General features: G+C 41.1%; 2 protein-coding genes across 2 annotated transcripts; one reads left to right on the top strand and one right to left on the bottom strand.

Annotated features, from left to right (window-relative positions):
• Positions 1-490: 490 nt before the first annotated feature.
• Positions 491-7,528, top strand: stard3nl (STARD3 N-terminal like). The gene is made up of 8 exons (XM_088345142.1): positions 491-622; positions 3,697-3,975; positions 4,048-4,125; positions 4,208-4,285; positions 5,591-5,644; positions 5,718-5,835; positions 5,903-6,004; positions 7,453-7,528. Exons 2-8 carry the CDS (start codon positions 3,787-3,789, stop codon positions 7,491-7,493), a joined length of 660 nt encoding a protein of 219 aa, XP_088201268.1. The 5' UTR covers positions 491-622; positions 3,697-3,786; the 3' UTR covers positions 7,494-7,528.
• A 23-nt stretch (positions 7,529-7,551) lies between these two features.
• rnf182 (ring finger protein 182) lies at positions 7,552-9,093 on the bottom strand. The gene has a single exon (XM_088345130.1). The coding sequence runs from the start codon at positions 8,733-8,735 to the stop codon at positions 7,989-7,991; it is 747 nt and encodes a 248-aa protein (XP_088201256.1). The 5' UTR covers positions 8,736-9,093; the 3' UTR covers positions 7,552-7,988.
• Positions 9,094-13,651: the final 4,558 nt, after the last annotated feature.

The raw sequence follows: 13,651 nt of genomic DNA, 5'->3' as shown, positions 1-13,651 counted from the left end.
TTCATTGTAAACGTTAAAAATCCACTATACGATCTCTTGTTAAAAGTATCTTGTTAAAATGCAAAGATTTATAAATGTATTGTGATATTCTAAAATGTATTTTCTGTAAAGTGAAAAGACAGCTCTTTGATATGCTTTGTTGTCAGTTTAACCAGAGTACTACAAAGAGATCAAAGAGATCAAACCCAGCAGAAAAAGCTAATGTTGTGACTCATCCATTTGCAGAACTGTAATAATAAAAAACCTCATCATCCAGTCCAGCGTGAATGTGGATCTTTGGTGGGACACGTACAACGCGGTTACATATATATATATATATATATATATATATATATATATATATATATATATATATATATATATATATATATATATATATATATATATATATATTTATATATATATATATTTTTTTTTTTTCTGGCTTTTTTCTAAATGTTTCCTTATATATATATATATATATCGTAAACTCAACGTCCCACAATGCTCCGCGGATTCCACTTCCGGGTTTATTTACCCCAAGCAGGAAGTGCAAGTCAGGTGAAAATGAAAGCTCTCCTATCCGGGTTCACAACAACCTGCTGACGAGTCTTTGAGAACGGAAAAAAAGCCGTTTTCTAAGGTATGTGAACAATTAATTTGATTTATTTTACCTTAAGCGTTGATGTGGAAACGTATTGTTTTTATGCGTCGGTTTCAGCCCAAAATGAGATTCAGAACATCTAGACCGACGTCTTCATTTTGGGAAAAAATGACGTCAACATTTTCTCTCCTCAGTTTTTATTGGAGCAATTTTTTTTTTTTAGTAACGTGTTTTTCATTCAAGCTATGTTACAAATGGTTATAACGACGATGTCGCTATTTGCTCCATCACAACGCTCATGATGACGTCGCCACATGCCCCGTTACAACATTTTATAGCAGTCAACAAAAAAAAATCACCTTAAATTTGATCATCTTTTCAAGTGATTGATCGAGATATGCGGATGCAGTCACGCCTTATTCAACACGGATATTTTGCAGCGTCTGTCTTCACTGGGGAGTGGGGGGAATGGGGGTAGTCACAAGACCACGGAGCGATAGTACAACCATTAATCAAATATTTAATTCTTTCAAACGACGATTGAAAAGTGTTTGACTCCCAATGTTGAGAAACAACTTTTTCTTCCTACACGTGTTCATTTAATTCAGACGAGCGAGAAGGCAGGTTATCAAAATAAAGCCTGAAGAGGATGAGCAGTTACTTCGAAGCTTTTATTCACAGAATGTTCTGGGCACAAATAGGTTACAATGACTGTAGAGGAGACCGGGTACAGTTGGAACACATTTTGCTTTCTCCCTCCCTAGTTTATGATTTGTTTTGTGCTAGCCCTTTCAAATTTTAGAAATGGTGCCTTAATTTGTCTTTTACAAGTAGACATCAATGTACCGGGTAAGGTTGTAACACTACTCGTGGACAGGTGTAACTGTGTTATTTATTTTTGCAAATAAGCTTCAGACAAACACATACAGTAACAAGAGGGAAAAAATAGCAAAAAAAAACACACACAAACATTTTTGGATCATGGCCAACCGAAATGCCCAAACACCCAAACAAGTTAAGCACCTCGGCACCTAAGTTGGTCATGCTTTCGTCCCTCCAGATTAAACGGGACGCAAGAAAGCGGCCATGTCACTCGGGTCAGGGTGACACAACACACTCTTTTGTTCAACAGCAGAGCCCCACAGCTTTCACTGGTTTACCCCTGCCGTATCCCACCCCTTAGAACGCGTCCAAACATCCCACCATCCTTTTACAACACCTCTCCATTCATTCTGATCACCAACAAGAGCTCGAGCTTCCACTAGATTTAGACCTCTTTCCTGCAGTGCACTCATAACACTATCCATCCACGTCAATCACGGCCTTCCACTTGGTCTCTTTCCATTTACTTCTGCTCTGTAGATCCCCTTCAACATTCGCTCTTCATCCATCCTCTCCATGTGTCCAACCAACCGAGTACTCTCTTATCCACACGCTTGCACAGTTCCACGACTACTCCAGTTCTGTCTCTCACAATTTCATTTCTGAATCTATCCAATTTTGTCACTCCTAATATACTGCTCAAACACTTAATCTCAAAAACATTTAATTTCCTTCTCAAATCTGCGTTCAGGCTCCAAGTCTCTGCACCATACAACACAGTCGGCACAATCAAACCACAAACTAAATTGGGGTGTGATTTCATCAAATATGACTCAATGGATCATTTTTTATGGATTATAATGATGTCAAACAACATTTTAAAACTCTTATACGCTCTATTAATGGAAAAGTGCAAGCGGAACCTTTTGTGTGAGCATTGTAATGTATTTTTTTTGGTAGAATTTTCCCGAGTTCCATTTATTTCCCCCTGCTAGAATAGATTGCTTCTCTTGAAAAGAAAAGGAAAAAAATGATGATGAACCACAAACCAGACCAGGGGGGGAATTTCCACAAATATGTCTCAAAGTATTTTTATTCATTTGTAATAATCGTGTCAAAGGACATGTTTGATCTATTGCGCACCCTTATAAGTAGGGAAGTACGAGTACAAATATTTGGGAAAGCTTTCTATTGTACTTTTGTCACAAGTCTTCCCAAGTTACCCCTATTTCTTCCTGCTATTGTTGTTAGCGTCTCGATATTATTCTCAAGAATTTGGCTCATCTACCATACATAAGTACATTTCGGGTTTCTAGGGAGAGTTATTTCCCCCTGTTACATTTATTCCCTCCTACTAAAATGGTTTAGTCCATTTAAAAGACAACAGAGGAGGGCTGACGCTATTTGTAAACATTTGCATTTTACTCATTCAGGACATACTTTGTGGCTATTATTCCAAGGAATTTGGCTTATCTACCATACGTAAGTATGTTTTGGGTTTCTTCCCAGAGCTTTTTTTTCCTATTACATGTAATCCCCTCTACTAGAATGGTTTCATTAACTTCAAAAAAGACAAGACGGTGGTTCACGCTACGTGTTAACAGTATTATTCTACTCCTTTACTTTGACTTTTATGAGTTATTTCCGGAAATTTGTCTTTAATAGGTGAGTGTGTTTATGATTTGTTTAGAGTTTTTCCCCAGTTAGATTTATTCCACCCTGCCAGAAAGTCTTAATCCACTTTCAAAAAGACAGTGGTGGGTTCAAGCTTTGGTAAACAATAGCATTCTATCTGTTGACAACACACTTGGTGGATGTTATTTGCAGTAATTTGATGGATCTGCCAAGAGTTAGTAGATTTGGGGTTTGTAGCGGGAGTTTTTCCTTAGTTATTTTTGTCCCCCCTGTTGAAAGCTTCAATGCACTTCATAAAAGACAGAGAGGGGTTCACGCTACTTGTAAACAATAGCATTTTAATCGTTCACGATACACTTTGTAGATATTACGTTTGGGAATTCAGCTCATCGACCATAAGCAAGCACGTTTCGGGTTTATAAGGAGAGTTTTTCCCCAGTTACAATCATTCAACCTTGCTAGATTGGTTTAATCCACTTCAACAAGATGGAAGAGGTTCCACATCTTGTAAACAGTAGCATTCTACTCATTCTTGTTACACTATATGGATATTGTTTCCATTTGGTTTATGTCGGGAGCGTTTTTCCTTTACATTCATTCCTTCTTTGCATGAATTGTTTAATCCACTTTAAAAAAAGGCTTTCCATTTGTTGCAGTGTCCGTTCCGGATGCAGTGTGTTTTAGGCGTCATGTGAAGAGCAGCAAAGCCGTTGACCGCCATTGACTACCACCCAGCTGGCGTCGCCATGGACAGCCGATGCAGCAGCCGCGCCGAGTCGGGGGGCCCGGGGCCCCACGGGTTCCGGAGCTCCACGCCATTGCAGGCCTCGTACGAAGATGAGAAAAAATGCATCTCAGACGTCAGGCGGACATTCTGCCTCTTCGTCACCTTTGATTTCTTGTTTGTCACCTTGCTGTGGATCATCGAGCTTAACGTGAGTTGTATTTCGCTCGGAAGTGTCTTGACTGTAGTGGGCGCTGTTGAGTGTAAGCTTCTTGTGTGTCAGGAGAGCGGCGGGCTTCCCCAGCGACTCAACCAGGAAGTGCTTCACTACGACTACCATTCCTCTTTCTTTGACATCTTTGTGAGAAATGCACATTTGTTGTTTTGTAGAATTCCTTGAATTTGTCTTTACGCCCCTTCCTACTTTGGCTCCACCCACTCAGCTCCTGGCCGTGTTCCGTTTTGCTGTCCTCATCTTGGCATATGCTGTCTGCAGGCTGAGACACTGGTGGGCAGTGGCAGTGAGTAGACAAAAAAAACATTTTTAATTAAAAAAAAAGTCTATTTATCTTGACACAAGAAAAATTATCGTAATTAGTGGCACAGAGGGTAAAAAAAAAATAATTATCATTTCCGGAGCATTATTCTCCACATATCAGTTGGCAAATGAACTTAAGGAATAGGGTAAGTCAAATGCTAACCACTTTTTTTTTGCAAATAAAAAAGTCTTGTCTTCAAACAAGCGCATTTATCGTAAATGATCAAAAATCTGGGTTGAACAAACATTTTTGGATCATGAGCAGGGAGGCGGAGGAATTAGTAATTGAACTGTTATTTTTAATATTATTGGCGGCAATAACTTCAACCAGACGCTTCTTGTAGCTGCAAATCAGTCTGGCTCATTAACCAGGACTGGTCTTGTCCCAGTGTTCAGTTACTTATTATTTCCCCTTCTATCATTGTTTGCATGCAATCCTTATTAAAATAAGGAAACCTGTAAATGTTTGAATTATTTTAGTTCGAGGCAGGTTCTATTTCATATGTGTGATTTTGAAGAAGTATAAGAACCCATCTGTCATTGTTTGAATGCAGTCCTTATTAAAATAAGGAAACTGATCAATTTTTAGGTTGTTTTAGTTCAAAAATACATGATTTTTTTCATCTGTTTATTTAATAGTGCAGTTACTTATTCTTCCCCTTTCTGTCATTGTTTGCATGCTATCTACTCTCTTTAACATATGGAAACCTTTATGGGTGCTTTTAGTTGAAGCAGATTTTTTTCTTCATCCGTTTGGTTTTGGACGGCTGAGTTGCTTATTCTCTCCCCTTTTGTCATTATTTGCATGCTATTTACATTTAAATATGAATACCTGTAAATATTTGGGTGGTTTTAGTCAGAGCAGACACTCCTGAATTTTGGACGGTTCCTTTACTTATTCTTCCGCTTCCAGTCATTGTTTGCATGCTATCCTCACTCAAATATGGAAACCTATAAGTGTGTGGGCGCTTTTAGTTGAAGCAGACACTGTTTTGTTCTGTGTGAGTTTGAAGGAGCTGGAAATAAGTAATTGAACCCTCTGTCATCATTGACATTTTCTCCTCATTGAAATATTTAAAATATAAAAATTATAAGTAATCTGCAAGCTTTTGCACATTTTCTGTCAATTTGTAGACTAGTAATGTAACGATCAGTTTTCTCTCTATGGTTTTATGTTGTCTTTTTTACAAAAGCGGTTCCGCAATCGATTGATTGAGAAAATAACAAACAGGCCCACCACAAAGAATTCACATTCTATCTTGCTGCCTTTTTTTTGTCCAATGCTCAGATCACCACCGCAGTCAGTTGTGCCTTCCTCATTGCCAAAGTCATTTTGTCAAAGGTCAGTGATCAAAGATCAAGGGAATCTCCTTATTGGTTCCTTAAACACTAAACGCGCCCCTTGTTTGTGTTAGCTGTTGTCGCAGGGCACGTTCGGCTATCTGCTACCCATCGTCTCTTTTGTTCTGGCCTGGATGGAGACCTGGCTCCTGGACTTCAAGGTCCTGCCTCAAGAGGTCTACGACGACAACCGTGAGTCAGAATCGCGTTGTACCTTCTCCTCTGGCCCCGCTCACCCACGTCATGTTCTTTTTCATAGGGTGCCGCTCACTGGCCGAGGCCGCCGCCGAGCCTGCACGGCTCCCAGGTCACGGCCCCATGTCTGATGGACAATTCTATTCGCCGCCGGAGTCGGTGGCAGGTGAGCGCCTCTTGCAGTTGTACTTTTAACTAAGTACAGTAGACCTATCTAAGGTTTAATTGTCATATAGCAGAGGATGGAAACCCGATGCTTGTTGAATAAAGGGTTCTGGACCCCCCTACACCCCAGATAAAAACATTGAAATTATGTTCACGTACGAAACATTAGTGATAAAATAGTATATATATTTCTATTTATTTATTTATTTATTATGCCCCTGCGTTTCAGCCTTTTGAGTTTGTCAGGAAGTATGAAGAAGGCACACCAATTGTTACCCACGCAAGGGATATAACTAACCAATGAACGATTTAGTCAATCATTCTACCTGCTACCCCACTGTACCAGCTCAGTCATGTCGCACCAAGATGTATTATTTTAATTTAATCATATACACATATGTATATGATTGATATAGTGTTGTATATAGAACAATACAGTAATCCCTCGGTTATCGCGGTTAATGGGGACTAAAACCACCTGCGAAAAGTGAAAATCCGCGAAGTAGCGATGCCCCTTCAAAAATGCTTTTAAAAAAATATATGTATTATTTTATTATTATTGTTGTTGTTTTTTAGACCCGCGAAGCTTTGAACCCGCGAACGTGGAACCGCGAAGTAGCGAGGTCCCACTGTAATATACTCTACGTACTGAATTCTGAGGGTCGGCTTGTATGCACATGAAACAAAATGAACACAAGAGGGCGTACGCCAGGCATTACCACCCAAAAAGTTGTGTCCTCATGTTCTCCCCTCACTTGTTTTTTTTCCTTCATGCTCAGTCATTTAGTTATGTCCCGATGGTGTATGAGAATGGCCAAATCTCACATTAATGTGATGCAGTGTATTGTATTGATCTTTTTCCCATAATATTGGGTCCCAAGAATAAAAGGGATAAGAAAATGTGCAAAACAGTGACAACGATAATCGCATCGAAAAAGGAAATGATAGTGACATACAAAAATGTTCTACGAATGTCTGCCATCAAACTGCTGCTTAAAGGTACAGGAAATGATTTCAAACTGATTTATTTTTATGTTTAGTAACTGTATATTGATCTTTATTATCTACACATTTAAATAATTATTGTTGTTTAGGTATATGTTTCATTAAAATCTTAATATCTATTTTTTTAATATGGGGCTATTTTGAAGCAGTTTTATAGAGTCGGCTTATATACTGTGCTTGCTACATACTACTTTGAATTTTTTATTTCTTACCCAGGGTACCAGGGATTTGGAACAGATTAGCTTATTATTAAGCGCTTCCATCATTCGACTTACCACCATTTCACCTGCGATCCCCACCTCAGAACGAATTAGTCCCGTATCGCAGGGCTTTACTGTATTCCTTTATCATTCCAAACTTCGTTTCCATGTTTATCATATTTTTGCCTCTCTTAGCATCAATGCTAGTCAATGTTTACAACTTTATGTATTTTCTGTATTGTAGATACCGACGAGGACCCGGACGACAAACGGCCGCTTTTGTGAGGACAGCTGTAGCTGTGATGCATGCTGGGAAACAAGCCTTTGCACACAAGAAAACACATTAAAAGGTTTTCAAATGTGAATTTATGTACTCTGCCCAAAAAAATCACGTAACAAAACATGTCTATTATTATTTTTTTCACTTCGTGCTTATTACTACAGTATAGCTGTGGAGAAAAACTTACAAAGCTTTTTTTGGAGAAACTGTGAAAAAAGTCACAATGGCAGTTCAATGCTAACATCATTTACAGTCAAATCGTATTTGCGGCCAGTGGAACGAACTTATCTGTCTCTGAAGACACACAGGAAGCAAGCGTTCTTGTAAATTTGCCGCCTTTCAAAATAAAACTCTCGTCTCTGTTAGCTGTCGATTCGAAATACAACAACCTACTGCTCGATTGGATTGTTTTCAGTCACTAACTCGGACAAAAAAATGACCAGGTGTAAAGAATCTCAAGTCCCGTCCCTGGTTTTGGTCTCTTGTACTAGTTGTTCCTACTACGCAGACAAGCAGTTCCAGACTTCCCGCCATACACACTGGCACAAACCGTAGACCATGACCAAGATCAGGCTGGCAGGGACCAGGCTCACCAGCAGGACCCCCACCGTGGTGTGCTGCATGATGAGCAAGTAGACCCCCATTGGCACTGAGCTGAAGTACAGCAAACCCAAAAACCACAGAACAACCCTGGTCCATGACTTGCATAGCAGGTCTACGCAGTTCCATAGGGCCTGAGTGACGGACGACAGGGAATCCTGGCTTTGGGAGCCTGACCCTCGACCGGCAACCAGGGGTCTTCCAGTTTCGTCCTGGTGCGCTGAAGGTTCCGGTGGAGGTTCCATGATGGTGATGAGCACAAAATTAGGTGATCCTCGGATCGAAGCGTACGCCGATCCAGAAGAAGGACATACCACAGTTGGCTCATTTCCCATCAAGCAGTTCAAGCGTCGGGGGTCCAAAAGAAGTTCATTTCCGCGGAAAGAAAGGTTCCTCTGGGGGCGGCCCCCTAGGGCCAGCGCCGTAAGCAAGTTGTAGTCATCCGGTAAGCTGGTGGTGGCCTCGCTGAGCGGGTTGCTAACATGGCGACAGAAAGGGCAGAGTACGGTACAGGGGGGAGACTCCCCCAGGTCCTGGATCTTGGCCAGGCATTTGGCGCACAAGCGGTGGCGGCATTCCAGAACTTTGGGACGGCAGCTCCCCAGGTTGTAGGCATTGTAGCAGATCTTGCACTCCAGTTCCTCCATGATCGATCTCGTCCTCTTTCATCTCCAATCCCAGAGACGGCGAGGTCACGATCTTGATTCCTGACCTGTAAGTATGAAGCTAGTCCTGCATTACTTTAGCAACAGAAAGATCTTACAGACCATTCCACAAGACCATAGGTCCCAATTCATCAAGGGGAGCTGGCATAGTCCTAGTTTTGGTCCTGGTGCTGAGGTTCTTCTCAAAGGCTTTGCTGGTGTGGTTGTCTGCATGTTAGAGGGTGACCAGGGGGCTAAAGACCCTTTCAAGAGGGTGTGTGTGAGGGAGCGCGAAATAATTGTGAGTACAGCACACAAGAGAACAAATGGAAGGCAGCACACAACAAAGGCTGGCCTGTGCGGAGGAGCGCTGGAATTTTCCACCCGGGTCTTTTCTTGTTTGCTCTAATTAACGGCCGGCTGACACACAAAAATGACGCCCTGCCCATTTGTGAGTTTCTTTTTAGATTTCACTAGATGGTCCTCAAGAGTCCATGGTTCCCTCGTCTTACAGAGTGGACTCCAATGATCTGGTCATGATCTTCATTGATTCAGGTTTGTTAAGGGTAGGAGCTGGGTCATTTCATTCTCAAATAAATGGCTGCCCGAAACAAAAAGTAACCTGTCAGTTTGAGGGGTCCAGCAATGTTTTACTAAATAGTCCTTAAGAGTCCATTGTTTCCCCTTCCAACATAGGAAACTCATATGATCTGGTCATGATCTTCATGTTTTCACGTGTTAATGGAAGGAGAAGGGTCATTTCATTCTTGCCTAAATTGCCTTTCATGTTCTGTTCTTTTTGCACGTTCATATTCTGGGTTTTGGTGCATTTGCTCAACGAAGTTTTATTTATCAAATTATGGGTATATGTCCTTGATTGTCTTACTTTCATGTTTTGTTCAGTCAAAGCTAGTTTGTGTTCAACATATCCCGTGTTGTCTTTTTTTTCACATTTCATTGTGTTAAATTCGATCTAGTTCGTGTGCCTGGATTATATTTTGTGGTCGTCATCATTGCACTCTTAACGCTACTTCTTTCAGTTTTTTTTCTGTAAGGGGCTGGATGGCCTTTGAAAATATTTTTAGATGTTAATCAACTTTTATTCAGTTAAAAATCATTGGTATTCTAACATATCGTGCATTGTCTTTCTTTAATATTTTCTTTATTTTAAGCTAGTTAGTGTTCTTCCTTTCTTGTTTTTGTTCAGCTAGGACTACAGTTCTTCTAGCTGTTTTTTTTTTGTTTGCTTTATGGCACTCTCATTCTTGTTCTTTCTACTTGCGGGGATGTTTCCTGGGTTGTCTCTCATTCATGTTTTTTCTGTTTATATCTGGTTAATATTGGAACATTACTATCTGACGATGTTGTCGCTTTTTTGCGTTGTCCGGAGCGAGTTACTTAGGAAGAAGACGCAGGATATGTTGAAACACTAGCAAATTTTCTTCCTTTACATCTTGTCAGTGTATTTATACTAAGTATCCTGTTATGTCTTTAAATTCTGAAGATCCTAATAAAGTGTGTTGTTCTGTACACTCTCTGACAACCGATTTACCACGAGAGAGCTTAAAATTGAAGGATAACGACTGGAAAATATTCAATGTCTGCGAGTCCAGTAAAATTGGTAGTGGAATAATGTTAATATTGTATGATAATAACAACAGTGAAGTAAATTCCAAAGTAAACAGAGACTGACTGAGCCCTGAAACTGAAACATTGTAGATTTTGCACAACAATTCTGTCAATTGATGTATGTTCCCTTCAGTTAGTACTGGTTAGTGTTACAAAATCCTCTGATTTTCATGTTTTGTTCAGTTAGAGCGAGTTTCAGTTGGTTTTGTTGTCATGACACCTTTGTTGTTCTGTGCACATTTGGGATTGTTGCTTATGTTGTCTCACTTTCATGTTTTGCCATGTTAGAGCTGGTTGGTGACGGAATGTTTTGTCGTTTTTCTATCCATGCATCAGTACATTCCCTGCGGTCTTTTTTTTAAATTCACAATTTTTTTAACAGTTTTTCCATACAACCAAAAACCCAAAGCCTGACAGAAAAAAGAACAGTTCATCATATGGAGAAAATAGAATAAATAAAGAGTATACTTTACGAAGACTGCGGCGTTATGCACTATGAAGTGTTACAGATTACGATTGTGGATAAAAAGCTGCAGAACAACAACATGAAGGAGGTGTGGGAAGGGATGAAAACAAATACTGGCTGCAGCACCAAGCAGGGTGTGGCTGTGGATATAGATGTGGGGCGAGTCAACCAGTTGAACAACTTTTTCAACAGGTTTGACCACTCCGCCTCATCCTCACCCCTGAGTGCTGCAGCTGTCCTTCCCCCTCCCCCTCTGGACACTAGCATGGAAGACATCCCCCCACTAAAAATAACTGCAGCCCAGGTGTGTGGAGAGCTGAGAAGGCTGCGAACCAGCAAGGTAGCTGGTCCGGATGGAGTATCCCCCCGACTGCTGAAAGCCTGTGCGTCTGAGCTGGGAGACCCTCTACAGCGCATCTTCAACCTGAGCCTTGAACAGGGGAGGGTCCCTCAGCTGTGGAAAACATCCTGCATCATTCCAGTCCCAAAGAAATCAAGACCTGAGGAACTCAACGACTTCAGGCCGGTCGCCCTGACATCACATGTGATGAAGACCATGGAGCGGCTGCTGCTGCACCACCTGAGGCTACAGGTCCGTCACACCATCGACCCACTGCAATTTGCTTACCAGGAGAAGGTGGGAGTGGAGGATGCTATAGTATACATGTTACACCGATCCCTCTCTCACCTGGATAGGGCGAAGGGGGCTGTGAGGATTACATTTTTGGACTTCTCCAGTGCCTTCAATACCATACAGCCTCTGCTACTGAGTAGGAAACTGACAGAGATGGGAGTTAGCTCACACCTTGTAGAATGGATTACTGACTACCTGACAGGCAGACCCCAGTATGTGAAACAGGGGGGCTGTACATCGGACACTGTGGTTAGCAGCACAGGATCTCCGCAGGGGACCGTGCTCTCTCCGTTCCTATTCACTCTATATACATTGGACTTTAAGTACAACTCTGAGTCCTGCCATGTGCAAAAGTTTGCCGACAACACTGCGATCATGGGATGTATCATAAATGGGCAGGAGGAGGAGTACAGGAAATTGATTCAGGACTTTGTCCGATGGAGCGACGCAAACCACCTGCACCTAAACACCACCAAGACCAGAGAGATGGTGGTGGACTTCAGGAGAACCAGAACTCACCCGGTTCCTGTAACCATCAAAGGAGAATGTGTAGAATTTGTCCAGACCTACAAATACCTGGGTGTGCAGCTGGACAACAAACTGGACTGGACTGCCAACACAGAAGCTCTATGTAGGAAAGGGCAAAGCCGACTTTACTTCCTCAGAAGGCTGGCCTCCTTCAAAATCTGCAAAAAGCTCCTGAAAATATTCTATGAGACAGTAGTGGCAAGCGCCCTCTTCTATGCGGCAGCGTGTTGGGGAGGCAGCGTCAAGAAGAAGGATGCCTCTCGTCTCAATAAACTGGATAGGAAAGCAAGCTCTGTTGTGGGCAAAGAGCTGGACAGCCTAACAACAGTAGCTGAGAGACGGGCACTGAAAAAGCTGCGGTCAATCATGGACAATCCATCGCATCCACTACACAGCATTATCTCCAGACAGAAGAGCAGTTTCAGCGACAGACTGCTGTCACTGTCTTGTACTACGGACAGACTGAAGAGATCTTTTCTTCCTCATGCCATGAGGCTCTTTAACTCTACCCGGCAGAGTAAAAGCCCACAGTAAACCACACCACCTACATTGCATATTACCGAATCTTACAGCAATATGTATTCTGTGTAGCACTATTTAGTTATTCTATATAACACGCTACAGTGGGCATTTCCACGTCACACTGGGTATTTGTATATTGTATTCTTTTTGCTTTATTATTGTATTGTTCTCAGCTCAGGGATGCTGCTGGAAATGTGAATTTCCCTTTGGGGATGAATAAAGTATCTATCTATCTATCTATCAAAGTCATCCCATTCTCTCTCCCCAGCATATCTACACAAGAAATTGCTTCCACCATTAGTGTTTTTCGAATATTTATGGCTGGGCTATTCAGGAGCTTCCATTGTCTAAAAAAAATCATCCGAGAGAAAGTCATGAATCCGGTCTTGACAATGTTGAAAGATAATGAGTTCACTCCCAGTGATTTTGGGAGAGAACATTTTTAACCTGGCCTGGAGAAGGATGGGTGCCACCAAGCTGTACTTGGCCAAGACACACCACAGGAAATTGAGCCCCCACAACCTTAGTGCTTAAGGGATCTAACCAACCAACATTTTAACCATTTTTCCATACATTTGATACAATTTTCCCACAAGGGTGCTATTTTAGAACAGTCCCACAAAGCATTCCCAACGCACTTGTCCTTTTGTGTTTTGTTCAGTGAGAATCAGTTGGTTTTCCACCTTAACCAGCGTCTTTTCTTCATGTTTTGATCATTTCGGATGAGTAGTCAAGCCTGTTAGAGTACACAAAAATCTTTGAATTCTGAAGATCCAAGTAAACTTCTGTTTTTGTACACTATCTGATACCGATTATTTTTAAGTAGATACATAAATGTCAAAAGTTTAGTTTGAGTCTACAATAATGGGATCCGCTTCTCATGCCAAAACATAACCGTTTGGGTAATGCACTAAGGCAGACCAACTTTTATTCGTAAAGCTCAGAACATTTAAAAGGTTTAAAATAATAACAAGACACAAAAACGTTTTTTTTTTTTTTTTTTTTTATGTAAAATAGTAAAAATCACAAAACTTGGATTTTTTTCCATGAGTGAAAAACAAAGACGTAAAATAAAAACAAGCCACAACATTAATGAGATTGTAAAGTAGTAATAACATGACAACGAACCTAAAATTATTC

This window comes from Urocampus carinirostris, chromosome 1 (genome assembly GCF_059441175.1).
Source record: "Urocampus carinirostris isolate Australia breed hairy pipefish chromosome 1, RoL_Ucar_1.0, whole genome shotgun sequence".
Lineage (NCBI taxonomy): Eukaryota > Metazoa > Chordata > Actinopteri > Syngnathiformes > Syngnathidae > Urocampus > Urocampus carinirostris.
This window is presented reverse-complemented; position numbering and strand designations above follow the sequence as displayed.

What these genes read in the sequence shown, in the direction of transcription:
- rnf182 (XM_088345130.1), bottom strand. Translation starts at nt 8,735, where the DNA reads ATGGAGGAACTGGAGTGCAAGATCTGCTACAATGCCTACAACCTGGGG.
- stard3nl (XM_088345142.1), top strand. Translation starts at nt 3,787, where the DNA reads ATGGACAGCCGATGCAGCAGCCGCGCCGAGTCGGGGGGCCCGGGGCCC. An exon ending in CCTCTTTCTTTGACATCTTT is followed by an intron (nt 4,126 to 4,207) that starts GTGAGAAATGCA and finishes CCACCCACTCAG; the next exon opens with CTCCTGGCCGTGTTCCGTTT. An exon ending in GCCGCCGGAGTCGGTGGCAG is followed by an intron (nt 6,005 to 7,452) that starts GTGAGCGCCTCT and finishes TCTGTATTGTAG; the next exon opens with ATACCGACGAGGACCCGGAC.